General features: G+C 33.9%; 2 protein-coding genes across 4 annotated transcripts; both read right to left on the bottom strand.

Moving 5' to 3' along the window:
• Nucleotides 1-119: 119 nt before the first annotated feature.
• LOC133677203 (uncharacterized) lies at nucleotides 120-12431 on the bottom strand. Of its 3 annotated transcripts, none has more exons than XM_062099091.1 (21): nucleotides 11342-12431; nucleotides 11161-11238; nucleotides 10846-11050; nucleotides 10640-10748; nucleotides 6556-6648; nucleotides 6246-6320; nucleotides 5897-5989; nucleotides 5628-5720; nucleotides 4548-4629; nucleotides 4399-4472; nucleotides 4274-4326; nucleotides 4012-4062; nucleotides 3570-3780; nucleotides 3338-3395; nucleotides 3019-3075; nucleotides 2649-2894; nucleotides 1320-1384; nucleotides 1176-1232; nucleotides 999-1092; nucleotides 633-773; nucleotides 120-545 (listed from the first exon to the last, which is right to left on the bottom strand). In XM_062099091.1, the coding sequence occupies exons 1-21, from the start codon at nucleotides 12077-12079 to the stop codon at nucleotides 414-416; spliced, it is 2805 nt and encodes a 934-aa protein (XP_061955075.1). In that variant the 5' UTR covers nucleotides 12080-12431; the 3' UTR covers nucleotides 120-413. The 3 variants fall into 3 exon arrangements, with proteins under 3 accessions (XP_061955075.1, XP_061955072.1, XP_061955073.1); XM_062099088.1 differs by having other exon boundaries at nucleotides 4012-4178; nucleotides 4413-4472; XM_062099089.1 differs by lacking the exon at nucleotides 6556-6648 and having other exon boundaries at nucleotides 4012-4178; nucleotides 4413-4472.
• A 12205-nt stretch (nucleotides 12432-24636) lies between these two features.
• On the bottom strand, nucleotides 24637-26493 carry LOC133677085 (UDP-glycosyltransferase 73D1-like). The gene has a single exon (XM_062098923.1). It carries the CDS (start codon nucleotides 26346-26348, stop codon nucleotides 24867-24869), a length of 1482 nt encoding a protein of 493 aa, XP_061954907.1. The 5' UTR covers nucleotides 26349-26493; the 3' UTR covers nucleotides 24637-24866.
• Between the last annotated feature and the right edge of the window lie 1393 nt (nucleotides 26494-27886).

Raw genomic sequence — 27886 nt, 5'->3', positions numbered from 1 at the left:
ACGTCTGTTTGCATCGAGCTTTGATACCATCCTGCCTTCGATTAATTCTGGAACGGACTTTCTCTTGGTTGTATCATTATCTGTTATTTTCTCAAAAAAAAAAAAAAGGAAAAACAAGATACCAATATAATCATGCCTTCCTCTCACTGGCACAAAAGTACATTGAATTTCAGCTTCAGAATCAAAAGTAAAATTACCAACTCAATTGAAAGAAATGAGAAAGCGGTAAGCCCAAATAGCTTCCGTCGAGGACTAGACATGCATATACTTCCTTCAATATCTAGCCTATACATCAATATGAAAAAATAAGATCAAAACTGTAGAAACTAAAAGATCAGCCGTCTTCTCCCTCTCACTAAAAATTAATATAAAAAAAATATTATATATATATATATAAAAAAAAAGGCTCCCCATTACTCCTTTCTACATAATCCTATGGACTCGATACTTTGATTAACAATTTTACAAGTGGGAACCGCTTTCTGTAGCATAGATGTCCCTTCAAATCGCACCATCTGGCAGCAGTTTTTTCTATATTTGCTAAGCTGCAAAGTAAAAATCAATTTCAGACAGGTAAACAATAGATTCACAACTATATTTAATTTGCGCCTTTCATTAAGAAACTTTCATACCTGCTCAGGTTTTATCTTCTGAAAACCAAATTTTTCGATCCAAATTGATTCGGCCTCTTCAGCGGCTGGAAGCACAAGATTCTGCACATTTAAAAACGCCAACAACTTCTCTATGCAGGAGAACAGTAATTGAAAGTATCCCTGAGAAAGTAAGCAAATCAAGATTCACAACTATATCACAATAGCTGAAAAGTATAATATATAATAATTTTGTGTTCTAAAAATTATTGGGGATTGGAGAGGCCTCAAAATACACAACTCCCTCCTGGAAAAAAAACGTTAAATTCAAGCTCACAGAAAAAGCTTAAGAGTGCAAACAAATGCCAGAGAAATAACTAAATATCAAGCCCAGCTGATTATCCTCACCTTGCCATGGTCACCATTCCTTGTTGCAACCAAGGGAAGTTCTGCAACTTCTTCCCCAAAAACTCTTAGTATACCCGCTGATACGATACATGAGCTGCAAAATTAGAGATTTAGAATTCATAAACATTTCTAAAGCTCCAGATATAACCAGCTTGGAGATACAAAACTATATCTTACTTGACTATTAACACTGCACAGTACATTCCCCCGTAATCTTGGCCCTTTGAGTTCTTACTGAAAAATAGTTAATGTTAATGGCTGCAGAATCTGGCAATGAAATGCTATGCTGTATATAATGGGAGAAAAAATATGAATGATTACCCATAAACCATCAAAGGAATAAGATCACGTCCAATTGTTGAATCAACTATAGGATCAAAACATTCCTGGAAAATAAAGGACAAAAACATCAGCTTAGCATATCTTGGTTACTTTTATTTGCAGATGAAGCATTACACAAAATACAGAAGCACATAAAAGGAACACAGAATAGAACTGCATTATGACATAGACAGGTAAGATTGTGAAGTAAATGATTAAATTTAACATTAACATTGTCACAGTTATAGGAAAAAAAATAATGCTTGCATGACACCATCAACAAAAGAGGACTTTGAAAACAAATCATCAAATTTCACATATCACTGCAAGCATGCACATGCAGGGATTTAAAAAGTGATAACAGCATCCTCCTAAAGAGCAGTCAGAGGCATGCATTGTTTATCAAGTTGGGTTGCAGCAGTCAGTGAGGATTGACAAGTTTCTGCACTGTATTTTCAAAAAGCTCCATAATTTTTCAACACGAGCACTTAGATCCTCTTTCGAAACTTATTGACAATCAGAATGATGATTATTAAAAAAAAAATAGATAAGATGGTTGAATCAAAAAATCAAAGAAATGATAATAAGCATGTTGACCACTAAAGATCAATGCAGGTTATGTTCTTAACGATACTCTTGCTTGCTTTAAATTCCTTCAATTAAGGATTTTGAATGAGAACAAAAGAAAGAGCGGGAAGCAGACGGAGAGGACTGAGTTTAGGGTTCTTCCCCAGGCATTTCCGATTCCCCACGCGATATTTCTCATATGTCAAGGACTGGTAAGGTTTGATGCCCAGATGAAGGAAAAATTGAGTGAGGGTGGCACATAGGAATTCTTTAAATATTAGAACACCAATGGACGGGAATTCTTTAAAAGGCAGTTTTAATTAAGAAAAAAAATCTGCCAGTGGATCATGATACCCGACTAAAAGCATCAAGACTTCGTGTGAAAGAGCATCATTCCTAAAAGCACTTTTTTTTTCCTTGTTAAACAGCATTTGACTGAGCATTGAGGCGAAAAGCACCTTGCACATCACAGCCAACGTGCTATTCTTGCATAGCAAGAAAACTATTTCCAAAAAGGACAGAAAAATAAATTCCATAATGATATTCCAGCACTCTTCTTTAAAGATTGAAACTAAGACAGAAACAAAAGATTTTCATATATTAGATTTGAAGTCCTCAAATTGGTAAAACAATAAAACCCAATAACAACAAAAATCCAGAATCCTGTCAACAGCTATTAATTTAGAGCAGCATCACCACTGATTACTATATTCAGGCATCAATGGCCAAAGAAATATTCCATAATACATGGACAGCACTTACTTGAAAAATAGAAAGAGCCCGTGAGAGTAAAAGCTTATTTTCTGGAGAAGCAATTTTTCCACTAAGAAGCGTCCATCTCACATCAACACTGTTACCGATGTTTAAACCTTTTTCCTCATGCTTCTTCTTTATATCATTCAAAAGAGAGTCTGGGAGGTTTTCAGCCCCACGAATGAGAAACTTCTGCAAAGTAGAATGGATCCTACTGCAATCCATGCAACAAAACCAGTTCCCTTTTGGCAGTTCCTGCCAAACAAGTAGCATCAACATGTTTATCCACAAATAGACTAGAATGTTCGCCACAGATGAAAATGAGTTTATGCAAATGATATCCATCTTAAAAGGAAAATAAGATCCTGTACGAACTAACCTTCAGATTTGCCATCTTATGACTCCTTAAACAGCCAACATGAAATTCTTTCTCACACTGGCACAGATCATAAATAAATAATAAGCGTACCAATCCTCTAAGCAAATTCAAGCAACAATGAATTAAAAATGTAACTCCATGTCCACAGAGGAAACAGAAGAATAAGATGACATGAAAAAGAGGAAAGCACCTAATCAAAAAGTGTACATCAAGTTAATTATACAGATGCATGCACTATTGACACAAAAGAACTTCCCCATCTAAATCATCCAATTTCAATTGCAACAAAAAAGAAGACATGAACAACTTTGAAAATTACCTGATCACAAAGTATAATTGTGCGTGGACCAAATCCAGATCTCATAAAATCATAACCTCTGCATAAAACAAATACTAAAGATATATCAAGCTACAACTAAGTCCAAAGGGATTAAAAGACCAAAAACCATATTTATAGCGACAACTTTTCATTACAAAATGTGTGGCGTGGGTCATGAGTTGTAACAAAGTAAATAAGCTCAACTATTCCAGTTTATCAGTGTAGCTATGACCTGCATAATGCGCATCCTGTAAGTTCAGCTTCTACATTTTTGACAATACGAAAGCATCTCTTAGTTATCTGTTCTATAGAATCAATTTCTGAAACCCTTCCAGCTGCGAAAGCATTTGCATTATGCTCAACAAACTTTTCCCTTTGGAACGTATTCTGGCAATGCTGGCAATACCAATCGCCACTGGGAACAGTTGATAGAGAAGCACATCCTACAAAGGCAATAAAATTGTGCAGTCAGGAAATCATCTAGAGGCAACTTACATGGTCTTATGAGATTAAGATGAATTGATCATAAAATGCAGAAGATCAAAAATTCAACCAAACCAGAGATAGGAGAGGGCTGTGTCCAGAAGCAGCTTTTAAGTTTCTTGTAGGTAACAATTTGATTAGTTAATCAGCAATTTAAAAGTTTTCTTATAACCTTTAGAATTTACATTCACCTTTATGGAAGGCCCTTGGGCATCCATCACAAAGCAGAAGATCCCCGCCATCTGCACAAATGATGCAGAGGTCATCATTATCCTGAGAAGAATACTTCCGACTTTTTGAGAGAGAAATCGCCAAGTCATGGAGCGATACGCCATTAGATGTGTAAATACATGCATAGCTGTGGGGTAAAAACAAGAAATCATGAAATTTTGTGAGGAGAAAAATAGCTCAAAATATAAAGGCAAGTCACATCTAATAAAAAAGAAGACTTACGGTTTTTTGCGAGTAGCCCATCCTGCATGAGCTTCGAACGTTGAGGGGCTGACCTGCACATTAGTCATAAACCATAGGTCCTTGACAATATGTCTGACAGATGATAAAGGAGTCAAGAAGTTTACCCAATAAGAACTACCTCACAATTGCAGCAATGACAAAGTATTCCAAAGCCCCTTTTATACCCGCCAAGCAATTTCTGTGCAGAAGAATTTATATTATTTACTATAAACAATAAGAAAGTAAAAGGATAAGAATATGTGATACTAATCACCTGCCCACGAGCATAGTATGCTAGTTCAGTTCCATCAGGCAATCCACCTTCCTCAAAAACCAATCTATGCAACCGCTGATCTCTTGAGAAAATAAGATACCAAGGGCCCGATTAGTAGCAATAACAGAAGACATAAAACACTGCTATGAGAAGAAACATAGTTTTGAAACCCGGACCGGACCGGCGGGTCGACCCAGGACCCGGCCGACCCAGGCATGGGACCGGTCCGGGTCTAAGCAGAAACCTGCCTGGGAGTTGGCCCGGCGAAACCCGGTCGACCCGGTGGGTCGACCCGGGTAAACCCGGCTGTGACCCAGCTTTTTTTTATATATACATGTATAAAGGTCACACGACGTCGTTTTGGCTAAAAGACCAAAACAACGAGATGAACAATGCACTGATGCAGAATTACTGTAATTGCCCAGGTCATCATTGCTGATGCAGATACCACAGTTAGTCAGTTAGGTATCATAATTTAGCTAATTCACTTATTTTTAGTCTATTAGTGGAATCTTTGAAAGCTCCTCTCTCTCTTGAATTCTTCGTCTCTCTGCTCCTTATCAAGTTATCCCTTTAAGATACACAACTTGGTACTAGCCCCTGTAATATATATTTATATATATATTTACTACTATATATATTTATATATAGTAGTAAATATTTTATTTTTTTTATCCTACTTAATTAATTTGAAACATTCAACTGGAGATGCTAGCTAGAAATCCTCAAATTTGAAAGAAGACATGTATGTGAAATCTTTCAAAGTAGATAGCCTCCAAGCCTTTGGAGTCCAAAGGCAACATGCATTATAGAGGGGGGTACTGTTGCGACCTTCTGCCTCACTGCTGCTTTACCAGTATATATAATTGAGGCTGTGCAAGGGTTTGTAATTAATTAAATGTTTTATATAGGTTTTTCTTTTCTTTTTTGGGTTGAAACGGGTTGACCCGGGTCAACCCATCTGACTCGTGACCCGATTACTAGACCGGGTTGGGTTTCAAAACTATGAGAAGAAACATTCAAGCCAAAAGCAAAGAAGGAAAGGAGAGAATAAGAGGGGAAAAGAAAGAAGAAACCAACTTTGTTGTTATTTTCCACTGATATGTCTTCTGTGAAGAGATGCCCGGTGTTGTATTTTTGAAGGACTTGGACAATAAAACTGACTTTGATATCCTGAAAAGGGACAAAAAGGAAATGAGTAAGCATAATTTTTAATGAAGACCATATCATATCACAACTACGCTTCTATGTTTCATGCAATTTAATAACCAAAACTGTTTACTAGCCAGAAAGAGGTGAAAGCATGACTAGACCAAACAGAATATCAACAAGATAAAAATGAAACAAACCTTGGTGAGATCTTCTTATACTTCCTTTTTCGTGGAGAGAGATGTACTGAAGCAACTTTGGATGGTTTTGCAATCAAATCTGGTTCTTCTGGTCTGAATTAATGCAGATTAAACATGTGTACAAAAAAGGATACTGACTTTAATGTACAAAAAAGGCACATGGCAAACTGCCAACTAAAGCATAAACTGAAATGCCACTTAAGAGTACAACCTAAAATGTTGTGGGACAGGTGGCTTTTTGATGTAACCATAAAGATTATGAACTTGCCCAAAGAGGAAAATTAAACCCTAAGCCAGAACACAATATCATAATAAGCAACACAACAGCAAGATAAAATAGGATACTGACTTTAATGTAATCTTGGATTGAATTCTTGAGGACACACGCACTGGAGCACTTTTGTTCAAATCTGTTTTTGAAGACCTGAAATCACAAAGATATGAATCTTATACACAAGGGAAGGAGTAGCTAGAGCAGAACAAGGAACACGGAGTACAACATCAGAACAAGATGACAATTAAAATACATCAGCATGTTTCCACATGCTTTGAAAACAATAACTAAAAAGTTGCTTAGCAGTTCAAAGCAAGAAGTTAAACATTTGCATTAATATGCTACACTGCAAACAATAAACACGACAAAAAAAAAGGATACTGACTTTCTTTTTTTCTTCCGTAGAGTATTATCTTGTGAGAAAGTAGACAATGAAGCAGGTTTGAAGTACTCCAAGGCCAAAACTTGTTCTGGTGAGCTGAAATAACACAGATTGTACTAAATGCAAAATAACCATCTAAAAAGCAAACCTTATTTGATAATACACACAGAGACATAAAATTTAAAAATAGAAAAATAGAAAAAGCTGAAGCCATTTACTGTATTAATGGCACTTGTCAGACGAGATGTATAATAAATACTTTTCATGCATGCATGGCATGACAAGTGGATTCTTTTAGAATCTTCTCCTAATATGTTTTGCTGAGTCCTATTTGAACACAATTAGCCAAGCTTAGCTCATGATTATTACACCTGGACATTCATGGTACATCAATGCACTAGAAATATTATGAAACAAGCAAAGCTAATTTATATATTAATTTACCAACTGGAAAAGACATCTAACTAGCATGTCAACTTGAACATCAGTTATGATAGTAAGATGAAGAAAAAGCCAACCAAAAGCAATCAGCCATCTAAAATCATTTGCAAGGAAAGCAGCTGGTAAACATATTTCACCAGCAATTACCCCATGTGTAAAAATACAACTTCAGCCCGTTTTAATGTTCTCTAGAAAAAGCTAAATTCCCTACAATAGTAGATCAAGTCTGACAAAAAGATGCACCACTTGTATTAATAGAAAAGATAAAACACAGAATTGATGCAAAACTTTCCATGCATGCATGACATGACATGTGGATTCTTTTAGAATCTTCTCCTAATATGTTTTGCTGAGTCCTATTTGAACACAATTAGCAAAGCTTAGCTCACGATTATTACACCTGGACATTCATGGTATATCAATGCACTAGAAATATTATGAAACAAGCAAAGCTAATTTATGTATTAATTTATCCACTGGAAAAGCATCTAATTAGCATGTCAACTTGAACATCAGTTACGATGGTAAGCCGAAGAAAAAGCCAACCAGAAGCAATCAGCCATCTAAAATCATTTGCAAGGAAAGCAGCTGGTAATCATATTTCACCAGCAATTACCCAATGTGCAAAAATACAACTTCAGCCCGTTTTAATGTTCTCTAGAAAAAGCTAAATGCCCTATGATAGTAGATCAAGCCTGACAAAAAGAAGCACTACTTGTATTACTAAAAAAGATAAAACAAAGAATTGGTGCAAGACTTTTCATGCATGCATGGCATGACATGTGGATTCTTTTAGAATCTTCTCCTAATATGTTTTGTTGAGTCCTTTTCAAACACAATTAGCCAAGCTGAGCTCATGATTATTACACCTGGACATTCATGGTATATCAATGCACTTGAAATATTATGAAACAAGCAAAGCTAATTTATATATTAATTTATCCACTGGAAAAGACATCTAAATAGCATGTCAACTTGAACATCAGTTATGATAGTAAGCTGAAGAAAAAGCCAACCAAAAGCAATCAGCCATCTAAAACCAATTGTAAGGCAAGCAGCCGGTGAGCATATTTCACCAGCAATCACCCCATGTGCAAAAATACAGCTTCAGCACATTATAATGTTCTCTAGAAAAAGCTATACTCCCTTCAATAGTAGCTCAAGTCTGACCAAAAGATGCACTGTTTGTGTTAATAGAAAAGATAAAACACAGGATTGGTGTAAAACATTAAAACATTCACAAATATTTTTCAATAATAAGCACGAAAATTAGGTCTCGTCAGTATGCTGGGAAGGTATCATGGCATCATCCAAAAGTCTTGAAAATGGATCCTACACCAAGGATTTTGAAGGTGAGGGAAGGCTACCTTGTAACCAATGTTGTCAAAGGCAAAAGGCGCTAAAAGGCGCCAAGCCTGTAAAATGCCCGAAGGGTTAGGTGCACAATCGAATAAACCAAAGAGAATGCTATAAATTAACAAAAAATATATATGTATAATATTATATTATATTATATTATATTATATTATATTATATTATATTATAATATAATATATAAATCTAAAATATATATCTTCCCAATTAAGATTAGATCATTAGAAAATATAAAATACCGTAACGTAGTCATATAAAATTATATTTTTCACCCTTAAAACAAAATAAGAAAATTTAAAGTAATAACAGTGTTGTCAAAGACCAAACCTGTAAAATGCACGAGGTGCTAGGCGCTCGCCTAGGCAGCGCTTCATTAAAATTCATCGCCTGAGGCTAATAAAGGCGATGTGGCCTCACCTTGCCTGTAGCGCTTAAGCAAGCACCTAAGCACCTTTTGACAACACTGCTTGTAATAGAAGCCCAACCATAGACATGAACAGGGTAGATGATGCACACTAATCAAAAGATTAACCACCACAAAGCTATGAGCATGGCTTAAATTTGCAATATGAGTGATATGCCAAACTTCACATAAAGCATGTCAATTGCATCGAGCAATACAGGCAATAAGAAATCTGTTTTAGATTGAGATCACAGTCACGTTTACATGTGCAGGCATTACATGACAGTCAAAGCTTAAGTCTGAAATTGTATTATGCAAGGAAGCGGCTGTTTGTACAAGTGAGCCATTTAAAGCATAATAATGATCCTAACATCCATTACATATTTGACTTCCGAAATCTGTTGCATGTTTAACATAACATAATATCAAAATCATTTGTGTAATAGTGACCTTTGATGTTTAAAGCCATAACTTCAAGTATTGTCAAATTGCCTGCTCTAGCATCCTGATTCTAACCATATAAATACAAGGATCACCTCAAACAGAGTTTATTTACTTATCCCCATCATAAAACAGACAAATTTCCACTGATGAAAGCATCTGCAAAATTTCTGAAGGGAATGTTTGCATACCCACGCACCCAAAATCAGGAATCAAAATATCACTCTTCTCTGCAATTAACATAACCAAAAGATATGAAGGCAAAACACAATTTCGCAAGAAGCACGCCAGAGACCCACACATTCCCGAAAGAACTTAATAAGAGATAACAAAGGAAAAACAAACAGAAATGAGAGCCTAAAGGAAGAGTGGGCATTAATAAAAACTGGCCAGATGTTATTGTGGGAATGTTTGCATACCCACGCACCCAAAATCAGGAATCAAAAGATCACTCTTCTCTGCAATTAACATAACCAAAAGATACGAAGGCAAAACACAAGTTTGCAAGAAGCACGCCAAAGACCCACACATTCCCGAAAGAACTTAATAAGAGATAACAAAGGAAAAACAAACAGAAATGAGAGCCTAAAGGAACAGTGTGCCAGCATTAATAAAAACTGGCCAGATGTTATGGTCTTCAGATTTATTATCCAACTAATTAAGATCAAGGATGGCAGGTTTTGACACCTTTTTAAAAGTAGGCACAAAACCATCTAACTTAGGATAATATGACCAAATGGAGAAAATTATGTTAGATGATGCATCATATATTCTAAAAAAGACATCTATTAACAGAAATGTGAGCCTAAAGGAACAGTGTGCCAGCATTAATAAAAACTGGCCAGATGTTATGGTCTTCAGATTTATTATTCAACTAATTAAGATCAAGGATGGCAGGTTTTGACACTTTTTTAAAAGTAGGCATGAAACCATCTAACTTAGGATAATAAGACCAACTAGAGAAAATTATGTTAGATGATGCATCATATATTCTAAAAAAGACATCTATTAAAAATTTTCGATGATGCATCATATATTCTAAAAAAGAAATCTATTAAATTTTTTCTCTAAGGTGATTCAAACATACCATGAAGCATGGACCACTAAAGCTTTTTATGAATGCCAAGAATAAATTATCCTACTTTCCTTATTGTAGTAAGCAAAATACAAAACATTACAATAAACAATAAATCAGAACATCATCATATTGAGCCTAAACTACCAGTTTTAGGGGAAAAAATAAAGAAAATCAGTAAACCTAGCTCACCAAAGCCCACGAATTACATTACTTTCATGAACTTAAACAACCAAATTTCAACAGATTAAAATAAAATTTGCAAGCTTAGTTCACCAAAATGCATGAATTAGAAATCAGAAAGTGCAGGAATTAATAGCTGCAACTGATAACCATTAAAAAAAAACACATACCTAGATATTATACTAGATCCAATAGTTAGGGTGGGATGCGATTCCTTTGACTCTGCACATAAGTTGCATAAAGGCCCAATTTTGCCAACACAAATAGAAGGAAAGATACCTACATCATTCAACAACCAAAGGATTCAACATCAAGAAGCTTTGGATATCCTTTCGATAAGAATTTTAATGAAATGAAAGAAAAGCAAATAGCTCACCTTTGCATCTTTTACAGGTGAAAGTTCTTTCCACTGGCAAACCACTAATGGCACTTTGAATAGTTGTTTCCAAAGAGTCCAAAGGAGCAGCCCTGCATGCATTCAATACATCAAGCAGGCTCTTCCCATTCTCAAAACATATGTATTGTGCCGCCCGTCTATATTGTTTGATAGCATGAATCTCAAATTGGGATGGTGGAATAACCTACATTAGTGACAATGCGACAAAAGAAATAAGCAAAAACATGGAAGGATCATTCAATATATGAAACCAATCTGGATATCAAACCACATAAGAGAAACACGAATACTCACTCTACGTCCATTGCAGAAAGCACATGAACACAAAATCCCAACATCTTTGATTGTGCCCCGAAGACCAAACGCCTGAAACTAAAGCACAGAAAAACAAAAAAGAAAAAATCATAAACCATCACTCTGCATTAAAAAAAAAGGATGTAAAACACTTGGGAATAGGGTGTCAAAGCAATTATACCTTCTTGCCACCCATGTAGACAACAGGTACCCCCTCAAGCAAACCAGTCTCAAACAGCTCTTTAACTGTCATTGGTACATTATCCAATGCAATCTTTTTGGACATTTTCAACTCTAAATTCTTCTTTGGAGGCGTCAAGGCACTCCCTTCAGCTATCATCTCCACATCCACTCTAGAAAGGGCTTCACCTTCAATAGCTTCTGGTCCTTCAACAGTAACCTCAACTGCTTGCAACTTAATCTTCAATTTTGACTTGGTAACCCTCTTCGGCCTATTATTACTGTTAGGCTCACCATTCTCACCAAAAACAACTACGGCCATCTCGTTTGCCCCTTTGATCGCCAGAGATCCCTTACTCTCATCTTTAAAAATCCCGTTTTCGACATTATTGCAATTGATATGCTCTCCAATTACAGTCTTGTTATTAACTTGACGACATTTAAAATTATCATCATTAATCGAAGCATTTATTGCATTTGCTACATCAATTTTCGATTCCTCTAAGCTCTTAATTCTCTTAATATGTCTATCATCATCCTCCGCCGCAATTAATTTATCACAATCATGATTGTTGTTGTTGTTGTTTCTAGTCTTCCTTCCTCGAGTATAGACAATGAAACCATTTACCTTAGTAACTTTGAACCTCTTATTGAGATCATCGTCAGATAGTTGAACACAGGAGGAACTCGACTGGGTCGTCCGACCGAGTGAACTCACAAAACCTAGCTCTCTCTTCATTCCTGCCAATCGCGAAAATCAAAACTGAGGATTAGAAGAACAAAATAAAACATGAAATCTGGAATTATATATTTTATTCTAGGGTTTCGGGGGGTGGAAGAGAGGAATTGAAAATGGAGAGATGTGAGAAATTAGGATTTTTGAATTTTGGTTAGGGTTAGGGTTTTATTGAGGGTTTGATTTCGAATTTGTCGATTTTCTAAGAGAGAGAGGGAAGCGCGGGGGGAGGGGAGGGGAGGGGAGGGGAGGCGATGAATGGAGGAGTGACCGACTAAAGAACGGAGGAGACAGTAGCCTATGTCAGGACCTGTCAGTAAAGAATTAGAATGCAACTACAGTATTTATTCCTGTTTTATTACTATTACAACCTCCCGCTTGATTTTTATACTTCCCTAACAACCCTATCTTTCCTTTTTTATTTATTTATTCCTGTTTTATGGGAAACCGCATTATCTGGTCCCTATAGTCTTTGATATTACTCATATTGCCCCTCTACTCCAACACGTTTCTTAATATAATCCTTCCGTTCAACTTACTACTATCAATTCTTGAAACGGAACCTGATGCGCCAGATAAAATGTCTCAGGAATTCACAAAGAATTGGACAACAATTTAATGGAGGGACCAAATTAAAAGGATTTATTGAGTAAAGAAACCAACCATATAAAAAATAGTAAAGGGCAATATTAATTAAGAGTACAAACACTAATTATATGATTAATCCTCATTTCTCCGCACGATATTTATACCCTATTTATTTTTATGTTTAAAAGCAATATATATCCACCAAGGAAATTAGAAAACTAGTTTTCCAGATTTTCAAATTTTCAAATTTATACTAAATTTAAAAAATGCATTGCAGAGGTTCTTCATAGTTTTTCAATACAAGAATTTAAATATTTTTTAAATAAAATAATATGAACAGTATAATTTATATACATATATAAGTGTTTTTTAGCAATGTAAAAGATTAAAATTATTTTTGTTATATTTTCATATTTAATTAGTATAATAAATTTAATTTTTATTATAAACTTAATATAAAGAAAAAAATTGAGTTTCAAATATAGCTTTTTATGATAATTTATAATTTTAATGGAATAATATTAGTATTATAATTAGATTATCACAAATACAAAATATTAAAATAATTATTATAAATTACAGTTTTGATTTTTTATAAAAAATAAAAATAGTTATAATCTTGCCATATCTCTATTATTTTTTTGTGGAGAAATTCATCTTTCTTTTTTAATAAATGAACACAATTTTTTCATTTTTTTATTGCAAATGAAAAACTAGAAGGAAAATAAAAACTCTAAAGATAGAAAAGAAAAATAGTTTTTTTTTGTTACCGAATTTAGTATTACTCTAAAAGATATGGATTTTTCACTGTGCAAGGCTCCACTGTTCATCCTCTCACACATTATTATGGATAGGCTGTGTAAAATTTTGTGTTTTTTAAATTTGATCACCGAACGTTTTTTCCATGATTTAGTCCTAATTGAAAACCAATTGATTTTGATTTTTTATGAAAAGGTGGGATTGAAAAAAGAGAGACCGAAATGAAAAGGGCATCAAACATGGGTGGCATGTCATAAGTCTCGCAGAAGATGCATTTTGGTCCTTGAACTTTAAAAATCACGTAGATTATATAATTTCAGTACCTCAATATTTTTCCAGTTTAATTTTTGTACAAAAGTTTATTTTTATTATTTTTTAATCTCTAGTTGAGAGAGAAGAGAGAGAGAGAGAGAGGTCGTCAGATTACAGCGATAGAGAAATAAAAGTATCGTTGACACCAATTTAAGCCACTAAAGCGGATGATATTTGTGTCAAATGGTTCTATTTGATGAGTGGAGTTCATAATAGGTGTCTTTTTACCTTTAAAGTTTATGAAAAAAACAAATTGGAGCTTGGGTTGATTTTTGGATTCGAGTTGATTTTAGTTTTTGGGGCGGCTTTTTTTATTTTTTGAGGTCATAGATAAGTTTATCTCGGTTCCTACAATATTTTATAAGTGTTTTAGGTAAACAATAGGTTGAAAATGGGTTTTAGGGTAAAAAAAACTTAAACCCCAGTTTTTCAACCATTGCAGTGACCGGAATCTAGGCAAATCAGATAACGTGTTATCTACCTCAGCAAGCGACACGTCGTCTGATTTTTAAAAAAAAAAAATTGGGGTTGACAACATGTTGTTTGCCCTAATTGCAAAAGTAAAATAAAATTAAGGGCCTGACCATGCGGGCCCGCCATCTGGCTTGCTAGGCCCAGCATTGCCTGGCCTTTACTTTTTTTTCTAATTTTTTTTATTTTTTCTCTAAAATTGTTTAATTTATATTTAAATTAGTACCCCTTCTCTCTTTCATTTTGTTTGGAGAGCATGTTTTAAATGACGATTATTTTTTAGTTATACATTTAAATTTAAAGAGTTTTTATGATTCATCTATGATTCTTTTTATCTTTTATATGGATGAACTTTATTTTTTAAAATAAAAAAATTATTTTCAGATAATATTTCTAATATATGTAGCCTTGCATGATTTTTTTCCCCTTTTATTCATGAAAAACATGAGCATATAGTCTATACAAAAAAACCCTAGTGTGAAGGTTCAAGACCTAACATAAAAGGTCTAACAAGCTTTGGAAAGAATAGAAAAGAGAAACAAGGAAGGAAAAGTTAAGAGAAGTAGCAGCCTATAACCAATAAGCTTAGAGAAGGTATAACTATATGAAAACTCAAGGGTGAAATCCATATAGCCTGGCTATTTATGTTTTTTCAATGTTTAATGTCGGTTTTTAATCTTTTTGGCATTATTTTTGTGTTTTTGCATTTTACGTGGATTAATGAATGAAAATGTTATTTTGATTGATTAATCTTGTTTTGAAGTTGTTAATGTTTTTGGGATGTTTAAATGGTATTTATGTGTTTGGTTTTGATGAAGTATATTAGTTTTGGAATCTGTTAAAGATAATAATAGTTGTTTGATAACTTTTCTAGGTTGTTAATCCATGTTCTTAATTTCTTAGTTTAGTTTGGGTCTCAAGTGTTTAAAAAGTCAATTTTGGATTGAGTTTTGATGTTTTTGTTGGTTGATAATAAGGCTGCAGTTTTGGAAGTTGAAATCTTATACATGTTCTTAATCATTTAAGGTTATTTGTTAGTGTTTTTATTCAAACATGTTTGTTTATGATAATGTAACTTGTTGGGGCTAAGAGAGCTTAGTTTGGAAGCCTAGAATGTATTTTTTAGGCTTGACAATGAATGTTGGATTTTTTAGGCAACCCTGGTTCATGTTCTTCATGTTCATCTGAAGAACATTGTCCCTGAGAGTAAAGATTAAGGGTTCTTGAGGGATTTGACATTTATGACCTAGTTAGAGTAGTTGAGATATGTTGATGCCAGATGTAGTGGGCTGCCTAAGAAGTCTAGGGTGCCAAAATTTTTAAAGTATATGGGACTGCAATGCCCTAAATACTTAAGGTCTTATCATAACAAAATGGAAGAAGTCATACACGATGAAAATTTACTTCTCCATTTCTTCCAAGACCTTGGATAACACGAGGGTCAAGAAATGAACTGATCTTACCGATGCTTTCTTGAAACAATACAAGTTTAATATTGACATCACTCTAAACTAAGCGAGCTTGATTGTGATGAAGAAGAGCAAAAAAGAAATCGTAAAGGAGTAAACTCATAGGTGGAAAAAAATAAGGCAATGTATGTACAACTATCTTTGTTGGAGAAAAAAATGGTAACTTTATTCGCCAATACTTTCAAGTCCTCATATTATGAGCATCTGATGGGTAGCTCCGCCCAATATTTTTATGATGCTATTGTTAATGGCGAGAGGATAGAATAAGAGATAAGAGTTGAAAGAATATTGGAACGTGCTAAGAAGAAGGGGTTTACTAAAAGGAGAAAGAATGTTGGGGTGAGCAATGTGGAAGGAGGGTATAAAACTAAAAAAGAATTATCAAACCCAAAGCTAATAAAACCAAAGCTACCAAACCCCGTCTTCCTAAATATGCAATATTAAATTTGCTAAATCTTTTCCAGTAAATTAGCCTATCAACCCGCTAAAAAACCAACCCGAAAACAATCCAAGAAAAACCTACCAAAGAAATGAAGAACAACTTCTGCCTATATTTATGCACTTAGAGGAAATGTATGCAAAACTGTTAAGCATAGGTCATATGGCTTTTCTTCCATTTCCACCATTAAAGCCTCCCTTCTTCAATTGGTACAAACCAGATCTAACATGTGGGTACTATACTAAAAACCCTAGCTAGAGTATTGATACTTGCTCAGCATTCAAGAGGAAGCTCTTTCAGTTGATCAAAACAGGGTGGATAACCTTTGAAGATGCCCCCAACATCAATTACAACCCTCTTCTTAATCATGCTTCCAGTAATGAGGGAGTAAATATTGTTGAGTTTGGAGAAAGAAAGAGAAGGTTTTAAAGATAATCGTGGATAAGTTGTATGACATGTTGATGCAAGTCAGATGTATACCAATAAAAAATGAATCAAATTCAAGGACAAGTGATAATTTTTTTGAGGTTCTACGAAGCAATGAGACATAACATCGATGAATGTGGAGAATTTCACTAAAAAAGGATGCAAATGATGACTTGTGGTCTGTTATAAATGGAGAAAGAGGAAAAGAATGATGTTGTAGGCTTGATAAGTTTCTAAGAAAAGAAAACAAAGATATGTAGGCTTCAACATACCAAGAGAGGTCCACCAAAGCTTGTCTTAACAAGGCATGTCGTTACTTACAGTAGGAACTATAATGCATTGGATCATAATTACATATATTCTCTCAATGTTGAAGGACCTGCTACTGAATTCTAGATCGAGATTGATGGATTAACTCGAAGTAGCAGTGTTTTATGTCTGAAGAACTAGAAAGGCAATGAAAAGCCAATTGCAAAGAGGTTGTAGATGCCATCAAAGATATGGAAATAAACAAACCTATAAGTGAGGAAGAAGCTAGTGAATTTTTAAAACTCATGAAGCATAGTGAAAATAGTATGGTAAAGCAACTGAAGAAAATCCTTGCTAGATTATCCCAGATGTCTCTTATCTTAAGTTCTAAACCCCATTGCAATACGTTGTAAAAAGTGTTGAATAAGGCATATGTGCTCCAAGATATGACCCAAAGCACTATAGAGCATCTAATTGGAAGAATCCATGCGACAAATTACTTATATTTCATTGAAGACGAGCTTGATGCTGGGGGAACAAGTCATAATAAACATCTATATATCACTGTAAAGTATAAGGATGAAATGCTAGTTAATTCAACGCATATGCTGCTAAGCACCATAATGATAAGGCTTATGATGGTTCTACAAGGCAAGTGTTGTGGGCCATTGAAATATAGTTTTTCATTAGCCCACATGGTTTTTTAGTAACTTTACAAGTGATGGACATCCACCCATTATACATCATATTTTTAGAAAGGCCTTGAATACACTTCGTTGGCGTCGAGGCATCATTCTTGCATTAGTGTTTGAAGTACATTGTGAATGGAACATTGGTGACAATTAAGGTTGAAGAGACCTTGGTAATAATACAAAATGTGGGATTTCCCTACATGGAAGTTGAAAGGAGCAAAGATTAAAATCTTTATGCTTTTAAAATTGTTAATGTAGAATGAGTACCAGAAAATACGGTATTGAAAAAACCAGTAATTTCTAAAGCTGTAGAAATGACGACCAAACATTTCTTAAAGCATAGACTTCATTTCTAATATAATCTTATCTTTGGGAATCTTGAAAGGATAAGTCTGATAAAGATAAAAATTATAAATAAGAGATTTAGACTTGACTTTAAACATCGAAAGAAAAAATTTTAAAGAGCTATTGATATCAAACGAGAAAAAAAGGCTGGCTATGCTAAACGAAAGGGATCTAGAAGTAGTACAATTGTTACCCCCTGATCTATGTATCATTGCCCAAAGTTGCTTATAATGCACTCCAAAGATATGATGGATGTCCTTACCCCAGGCTTGGTTGCTATGAGCATCTATATACTAAAACAAAATCATAGTAAGGTCAATAGCTGCAATAAGAAAGGAAAAGCTATGGAAGGAGAAGAGTTGCTACCGCAACTAACTGTTTACACTGTTGAAGGAACGTTTGCAAAGACCTTTAAGCAAAAGTTAGCAAGTGGCAAAAGGTTCCATAATTAAGTGACCCAAGAGGCTCTTGTGGTCTTCAAAAAGTAAATGAAAATGTTGTTCTAATGTGTTGTTTATGCTTTATATGTTTTTTTTTATGTGTTTGTCTTTGCTTTCATACCAAGTTGGCAATCTTAGCTCACATGTCAACATATGATTTTAATTGTAGTTGAGCCTTTCTTTTATCAATGAGATTATGCCTTTCCACAAATTTCCTTGTTTCTTTATCATTGTAAAATACACACTTACACTAAAACACCTTTCGCTTTCAGGAAATCTGAAAGCAGATTGTCCATAAAATCACAAGCATATTACACTAAGAATGAATGATCAAATTTTGATGAGTACACAATTCAATATAAGAAAATGAATAGGAAGATGATGATGTAAAAGAATTCGCTAAGCTATTAAAACAATCAGAATGAGCTTGGAAACCAGGAAAAGAAGAGTTAAAGACAATCAATGTTAGTACAAGGCAGGATAAAATAGAATTGAAAATAAGGACTATAATCAATGCTAGTAAAAGGGAAAACTTGATCTCACTGCTACGCGTGATATGCCTGATTTAGATACTAATATTATAGTACATAAGGTGCCATTAAATGAAGGAAGTATATATGTGAAGTATAAACTACGAAGAACTCGTCCGGATATGGTGCTCAAGGTGAAAATCGAGATAGAAAGGCAATGAGATGTTGGTTTTTAAAGGTGGTTAGGTACCCCCAATAGGTATCTAATATAGTGGTAGTTCCTAAGAAAGGCGACAAAATAAGGGTATATGTAGACTATAGAGATTTAAATAAAGCAAGCTCGAAAGACAACTTCCCTTTGATACACATTGATGTTATTATTGACAATGTAGCACGAAGCTCAACATACTCCTTCATAAATGGTTTCTCGAGGTATAATTAGATCAAAATGGCCAACAAAGATAAAGAAAAGACAATCTTCGTTACTACGTGAAGAACCTTTTGCTATAAGGTAATGCCATTCAGACTAAAAAATATTATGGCTAATTATCAAAGGACAATGGTAACTTTATTCCACAATATAATGCATACAGAAATTAAAGTGTATGTGGATGACATGATTGCTAAATCTAAAGAGGGAGAAGATGTTGTTAGAATCTGTAAAAGTTGTTTGAAAAATTGAGAAAGTATAACTTGAAATTGAACCTTGTAAAATGCTCATTCGGGGTAAAATCTGGAAAGCTGTTAGGATTTAAGTTGACCCCTATAAAGTAAAAGCAATCTAGGCCATGCCAGTTCTTAAAACACAAAAAAGTAAGGGGGTTATTAGGTCGTTTGAATTACATTGCTCGGTTTATATCTCAAATGACAGTAACTTGTGAGTCAATCTTCTAACTCATTTGAAAAAAAATCCTGGGGTATGGAATGAAGAATGCCAAGAAACTTTCAATAAAATCAAGCAGTATTTGTATTGTCCATCTTTGTTGGTGGCTTTCGCATCTAACAGACCGTCGATTATATATATGATAACAACCAAAAAAGCAATGGAATATGTACTCGGGCAATATAATGAGTTAGGTAGAAAAGAGAGAGCAATTATTATCTGAGTAAGAAGTTCACAAATTACGAGTCCATATATATAATGGTAGAGAAGCTTTGTTGTGCACTTGTATGAGCTGCAAAATGATTTTGATAGTACATATTATATTTCATAACTGATTTCAAAACTAGATCATATTAGATATATCTTTGAAAATCTTTATTTATCAAGCAAAATAGCAATATGGTGGGTGCTGTTAGTTAAGCATGACATAATGTACATGAAAAGAAAAGCCATGAAAGAAAGTATTATTGCTGATCATTTAGCAAACAATGCAATTGAAGATTATAAGCCTTCACATTTTGATTTCCCAGATAAAGATGGGCTGGTAGTAGAAAAAAAACCCAGACTAGTGAACAATGTATTTTGACAGAGTAGTAAATATACATGATAATAGGGTAGGAGCAATGAAAATTTCTCCTAACAGAAAGCAACACCCTATTTTGATCAAGTTGTAATTTGAATGCACCAATAATATGACCGAGTATGAAGCTTGCATCATCGGATTAGAAGTTGCATTAGAGTTGAAGATTAAAAAAACTTAATATCTATAGAGACTTAATGCTAATAATCTACCAAGTTAAAGGAGAATGACAAACAAAAGATAAGAAGCTAAGGTCATATCAAAAATATCTATCCAAACTAGTAAAATAATTTGACGAGATAAAATTCATTCATATGGGAAGAGAAAAAAACCAATTTGTTGATGCTCTGACCACTTTAGCTTCCATGACCATAATCGATTATGAGAACATGATGCAACCTATAAGTATTGAAGTTATGAATTCTCTAGCCCATTACTGCTTAATCGAAGGAGAAATGGATGGGAATCCATGGTATTATGATATCAAACAGTTTATCCAACACCATAAATATCCCTTGGGGGCATCCAATACATACATGAAAACCCTATGAAGGTTAGCAATGGAATATTACCTCGATGTAGAAGTGTTATACAAGAGATCATCTGATGGAACATTGTTGAGATATTTGGATGGGATCAAATAAAAAAAGGTGCTCAAAAAAGCTCGTGAAGAGATTTGTGCAGCTCATGCTAGTGGACATATAACGGCTTCAGGGTATTTATGAATGGCCATAGAAAGGGATTGCATAGAATATGTCAAAAAATACCATAAATATCAAATGTATAGTGATAAGATAAATATGCCTTCAGCTCCTTTATTTAATTTGACATCTCTATGGCCATACATATCAAATGTACAGTGATAAGATAAGTATCAAATGTACTGATGAAATTAGAACTTAAAGAAGCTGATTGGATACAAGCAGTTAACTATGATCAGTGAAAAAAGGTTAGCTACAATTTGTCATCACCAGTTGTATAAAAAAAGAATGGCTAAAGCATATGATAAGAAGGTCAGACCCAAAATATTTCAGGAAGGAGATTTAGTACTGAGAAAAATCTTACATCTACCTGGTGAAGATTAGAGTAAGTGGGCACCCAACTACAAAGGCCCATGTATAGTAAAGGAAATGTTCTCCATGGGAGCTCTATTATTGATAAGAATGGATAGAGATGACTTGCCTAAGTTTGTGAATTCTGATTCTATAAAGAAGTATTATGCATAGTGTACTCATCTTCTTTAAATCAATAAAGTTTGGTCATTCATTCTTGTTACATCTTGTGTATTTTATAAATGATCTTAAAAGGCTCAACAAAAAAACCTTTTTTGAAAATCTTTTTCTCTTAAACAAAGATTTTCAAGATTTGACTTTAGATAACGATTTCAAGAAAAGTCAATGATATGTTAAGAGCAATGATTCACCAAGCAACTCTATAACCCTTTTAAGTAATAATCACATAGTTTCTCATCTTACCTAAGAATCTCTCATGAACCTTGAAAATTAAAAAATTAAGGATTTCTTCAACCTCTTCTAAAATAAAAATAAAATGTAAAATTTATAAAAGATTAGCGATTTATCTTAGCCAATACAACTCAACTTAAAGAGTTCTTGGTAATTTTCCTGAAATTCTCCTCTTCCTTCTTCAAACTCAAAGCTTTACCTCTCTACTGGTTTTCCTCTCTAACTTGTTTTTTCTTAAGGATTTCCATCTTGGATGGGTCTTCTTGGATAAAAATCACCCTTACACACTTTATAAGCCTAACAATTTGAAAGACTAAACACTAATTTGAAGAAGAAAATGAGCAAAATAAGGTTTCCTCTGCTTTTTTAAGGGTTGTCTGCCAAAACAGTAGGGAAGAGTTGGATTTAGACAAAATTATGAAAATGTCATTAATAAGTCCTTTTTTTTTGTATTTTTATCTAACTACTCATAATTTTTAGCTTGATATGATTTAGCCTAACTTTGATTGCTCTGAAATCTTAACCCAAGATAGAAAAATATGTTAGGAGACTACTTATATAATTTCAGCTCGATCCAACGATCGAATTGAAAGATATGATTGATACCATAAAACATGACTATAGATAATTTAACGCTAAAAATCTGAATTTTGCGTACCATTTTATTTACTTACATCATTATTATTTTTAAAATAATTCATTGATGACTCCCATCTATAACCATCACAAAACTTTTCTCAAAGTTTTCACCACTTTCTGTCATAGTTGCGTGATTTTACATGAGGCTTATACCAACGATTAATGTTTTTTGCACGTAAAATTATGCATTATTTTTCTTAGAATTACACTCTATTATTATTATTGTATCAATTTTTCTTTCCCTAATTTATAAAAATTTTCCCTTAGATAATTATTTTACCCGATTGGGGAATTTACACAATTCATCACTAGGTTGACGTTCTGCATATTGATTATTACTTTATTTTATTTGAAATTTAAGTTAAATTACTAAAAAAACTGCATCCCCATCTATAACAAATTTACATCTAAATTATGATTTTCCAATTGAAATTTACCAATTGTTTGCATTGAATTACTAGTTTTAGGTTGGGTTTACATCATTTACATTACAAAATCTAGCCTTTGTATTAATTTTGACCATACCATGATGGAAACCTACTTTGATTTCTTCATTGATGATATCATACCAATAACATATGAATAAAAAGACCTACTTTTATTATGCTTGTTATGATGCTGCAATTCAATAACCTCTTCTAACTTCCCATAATAATCAACTTCAAACTCGTTAGAAGTTGATCTCTTAACACAAACTCCACTATTATAGATCTTTCTATCCTGACCATACTCTTCAATATAAAAAAAATCCACTGATAAAATACTCGAAATAACACTTGACCTTTCTTTTAAGACCCAAACATAGTAAATTCAAACTACCAATAACATTCTCTCCTAATTGATAAACCTAATAGTTGATTACAACCATTAATAGTTAATGAGAAAGATTTAATGAATTTAAATATTATGAGAGATATGAATTATTAACAAGTGCTTACATGTGTTCTAAACAACATTGCAAATTGTTTATCTTATAATTGGAAAAATTACGATTTAGTTAGATGTAAATTTTGAGATAGTAAAAATTGATGATGTTGCCTACAATGAATTTTTCAATCTATCAATTTATGAGAGGATGAGAAAAAATATTTAAAAATAACATGTTAATATTGTACTTGCTGAATAAAAAAGGTATCAATTCATCATTGTTAGATAACACATAAATATGTTCAGTCCAAATTCTATTTTGTCAAGTATTTTCCCCCCATTGTATTTTTTGGTACATGTCATCCAGGATAGGAAAATATTGACAAATTCTCAATTGAAGGCACTTATTCACCGTCATCATGTCTTGGAACACAATTGATTTCTGTTCTCAACTGAGGCTCAAAATAGTTTGAGATAAATATTGAGATCTCTTCAACAATATAAGTCTCATATATTAAAGCTTTAACATGCATTTTGTTTTTAATTTTTTTTTAGGTTGAATAAGTATATGCATGAAATTAAATGAATGTTTTAAATTTAAAAAAACAATACATTAAAATTTAATTAGAACGCATGTGTAATTTCTAATATCTTGAATAGATATATCTATCTGTATTGGACAAGGCCTTTAACGTTTATCTCAAATGATAAATATATGGGTAGATACTCTATTAAGTAGAAGAAGAATTGAGAGAATATTATCTCAAGTTCATAGATTGTCTGGACAATATTTGTTTCAAGCCTTTCCATAAATTAGGCATGGAACTTATCCAGATTGGCTTTGATTATTTTTTTAAAATTTATTCTGTTATGCACACATCAACAATTAATATTTTGCAAACTTTGACCTATTTTTCACTCTTAATCTATCATAAAAGTTTTCTAAATAATATATTGTCCATGAAATAATTCTCAATTTATTATGAAACTTGTTTATTATAATCAATTTATTACGAGCAATTCACAAGGCGTGGAAGGTTATTATTAAATAAACATAATTTATTTATTTTCGTAGGAAACCTTTTATAAATAAGAGTATTTTTGTAATCTTTAAATAAATTAATACACAAGATGTAGTAGTTATCAATGGTTAAATTACATTAGTTATTATTTCTCATCTAATTTTTCGTTTATTGATTTTTTCCTTTTTAGATAAAGAAAAGAAGTGAAATGAATTTCAGAACAATTATTTTAAATGAGTAGCTAAAAAAGATCGGAATTCTAGAAAATCAAATTTAATTTTTAAGTTTGCGTGATGGGGGCATGCATTTTTCACGAGTATGAGGATTGGACTTCTAGAAAATCAAATTTAATTTTTAAGTTTGCGTGATGGGGGCATGCATTTTTCACGAGTATGAGGTTGAATTTAAGATTTATTATTTGAATCAAACGACCATATATCGACATCTGGAGAGAAAATTTGAAATTTTATAATCATGGTTAATGGCATTGTCAAAACCTAACACGCCTCATCAAATACCCAGAAATTTCCTCCTAGCAACCTGACGACGACGAACATATATTATAATTATAAATTTATAATCAGAATCATCTGCATCACAAGACAAGAAAATCCACTCATATATAATACTTATATAAAATGCGATCTAGAGCTTTAGGTCCAATCTCCAACCATATCTAACCCTTATTTTGAGTTTGTTGCTTCGTAATATCTTGGATTAAGAATGACAAGTTGAGGTTGGAAGATCCACCTAATTCCATAGCCTTATTTGCCGATTTTCCAAGTTCAATTGCTCTCTTCCTCCTCTTCTTGCTTTCTTCTCCACCTGCATCCATCAACGTAATTACTGCCTTCTTGACCTCATCTTTCTTCACCAACACTCCGACTTTCTCTTCTTCTCCCCATCTCACTGGAACCTCGACGCCTACTCGCACGCCGATCCTTAAAATCTCAACAATTAGCTTCTCATTAAGGAATTGCTCAGAAAATTGAGGCCATGTTATCATTGGCACCCCCGAGCAGATCCCTTCAACTGTAGAGTTCCAACCACAATGAGTTAAGAATCCTCCAATTGATCTATGGGACAAAATAAGGACTTGAGGAGCCCAGCCTTTTATCAAAAGCCCCCTTCCTTTGATCCTTTCTTCAAATTTCTCCTTCACGAACCATTCCTCTAATTCAGAACCCTTCTCTCCAGTTTTCACAACCCAGATAAATGGTTGTTTAGATGCTTCCAAACCCAAACCTAGTTCTATTAACTGTGATGGCACTAGGCGACACAGGCTACCGAGGCAAGCGTAAATAACCGAGCCCGGCTTCATTGAGTCAAGCCACTCCAAGCATTGTTTCTCGTCAATTGAAGCCTTGTTGCCTCTCTCAAACTTATCTAAGTTATTCTTGTTACATAAAGAAACTGGTCCAATGCACCATACCTTCTTCTTTAGAGCCTTCGTGTACTCCTCAGCGCAACCATGCTCCAACTCGTCAAAACTATTAACTACAACCCCATAAGCTGTAGATTCAGCCTCTTGCATCTTGTTGCGGACGTCGTCCAAGTCAGGTAAGCTAACAAATGCTCCCGGTAGCTGAGCCTTTGTTACCTCAAAACTTTGTGGCATCCCTGGAACAACAAAAGGTTCTGAATCTGAAGTAACTGAAAGGTGAGCTTTGTGAAGCCTGATATTATGAGAACTCAACAGAGAAAAGCAGCACATCCCGTGAAAAACAATCCGGGGGATGTTGAAACGTTGAGCGGTTTTGGATGTCCAGGATAAACACTTGTCTGATATTATGCAGCTTGGAGGAGGCTTCGCATGTTCAAGAAGGAGTTCTAATGGCTGTTGCAGCCTAGCGACTGCAACATAGAATTTCTTCAGCAGGTCTCTTGAAGGTAACGTGTCAAGATTCTCGAGGCCGATAGGGAGCCCAACTTCCTCGCATGGAAACCGTATCTGTACAAGCCGAATAGGGAGCCCAGATTCTCTTGCTCTATCAATGATGGCCTCAAATCTTGATGCATTGTGAGGCGTGGTGACCAAGCTTACAGTCACACCTCGCTCTGAAATGAGCCTGGCCATGTCTATCATAGGGATCATGTGCCCTTGTGCCATAAGTGGGATCAACACGAAGTGCAGTTGGCTAGAGACTGGGGGCGCCATTACAGCAGAGCTGGAAATGGTTCTATGTGTGCAAAGTGGTGAAGGGAAAAGAAAAGGAGTATTGTCATATGAATGATTTGCGCTCCCATGTTGCCAAGTCTTAATTATTTTGAGCTTGACTTTGAATAAGTCATCAACGCCCAGTTCTGATTTCATATTATATAGCAAATGTATAATATATTTGTGAGAATAATGTCCTCTAAATTTACTTCCTTGACCCATCTCCTTGGATTTTTCTTTGATTGAGTCAATGCATGCATACCATGATTTTGAATTCAAGCCAAGGAGAAGCGGTGCAATCACATATATGCATGTTGCCTGTCGTTAATTAATTACCCAACCTACTCGCCCCAGTAACCAATATCATGGGCTTGTTTTTCTAACTACTACTCTAGATTTTTCTTTAATTGGGTTTATATATTCTTTTTCTTGCCATTTTTTTTAACGGAGCAGTAAAAACAAAAGGGTTTTTGTTGTATAAATGGACAAATGATTGAAACTTGTACTTCTAGGTAAGATTGCTAGTGGAAGTTAGAGGTTGGTCGAGCAGAATCATCATCGTCCCGACCATCTCAATTCACCGCCATAGTTTGTCGATCCCTGAGAGTAATTGACTTCCTGTTCACTCGTGGGCTGTGCCCTTATTGTTAATTATTCCCTCCACTAAAACTGCGTTTACAGAGAATATAAACTCACTTTTAATGCCACCTTTAATAATTATAATCTCTTCTTACTTAGTTTCTCGTGAATTTGAGTGCTATAGTGCCGCACAAGAACTTTGCATTAGATAAAATATATAAAACAAATCACAAAAAATCTTACTGTTGAAAGGCCACTGCAAGATTTAAGAGAGAAATTAATAATAAAATAAAATAAAAATTTAGTAAAAAATCATGTGAGCTTTAGCTTGTGCTGGCATGGCAGGTCAACCCTTATCGCATGTAACGCTGAGTTGACGTTGACCAACTCCATTTGGTTCCACCAGTAAGACAAATTACATGGCGCCAGTTTTTTCAAACTTAAAATTTGGTTTGATTGACTCATTGCTGCCCTGGATAGCGTGCCACACGCGATACCCTGTTTCTTTCCTTCTACTTTTAATTTTATATATTTTTAGCATGGAAGAACACTTGTTTCCATGAGTTTTCCTTCCCTCCATCGATGATGTTTTTTATAATTCTTAAAATAATAAAAATCAAATAAATTACATGATGTTCTGAGTAATTTTTTTATATATAAATAGGCTCCTTTTCTTCTCTATTTATTTTTTGTGTGTAATGAACAGTCAATTGGACACTTTTTTCTTCTTATTAGTGAAGGTTGATTTGGCACGCATCTTTAACAAAACAAGAACTTAAAATGAGATTACTCGCATGTTTAGGAGTGTAATTGCAGTTGTTTTTTAAAGTATTTTTTTATTTTTAAAAAATTATTTTTGAGATCAGCGCATCAAAACGATTGAAAATATACAAAAAAATTAATTTTTAGCAAAAAAATAAAAAAAATTAAAAATTTTGGGTATAAATTAATTTTAAAAA

The sequence above is a fragment of the Populus nigra genome, chromosome 17, assembly GCF_951802175.1.
Source record: "Populus nigra chromosome 17, ddPopNigr1.1, whole genome shotgun sequence".
Lineage (NCBI taxonomy): Eukaryota > Viridiplantae > Streptophyta > Magnoliopsida > Malpighiales > Salicaceae > Populus > Populus nigra.
The sequence above is the reverse complement of the archived record's forward strand: the minus strand, read 5'-3'. Positions and strand labels throughout refer to the sequence as shown.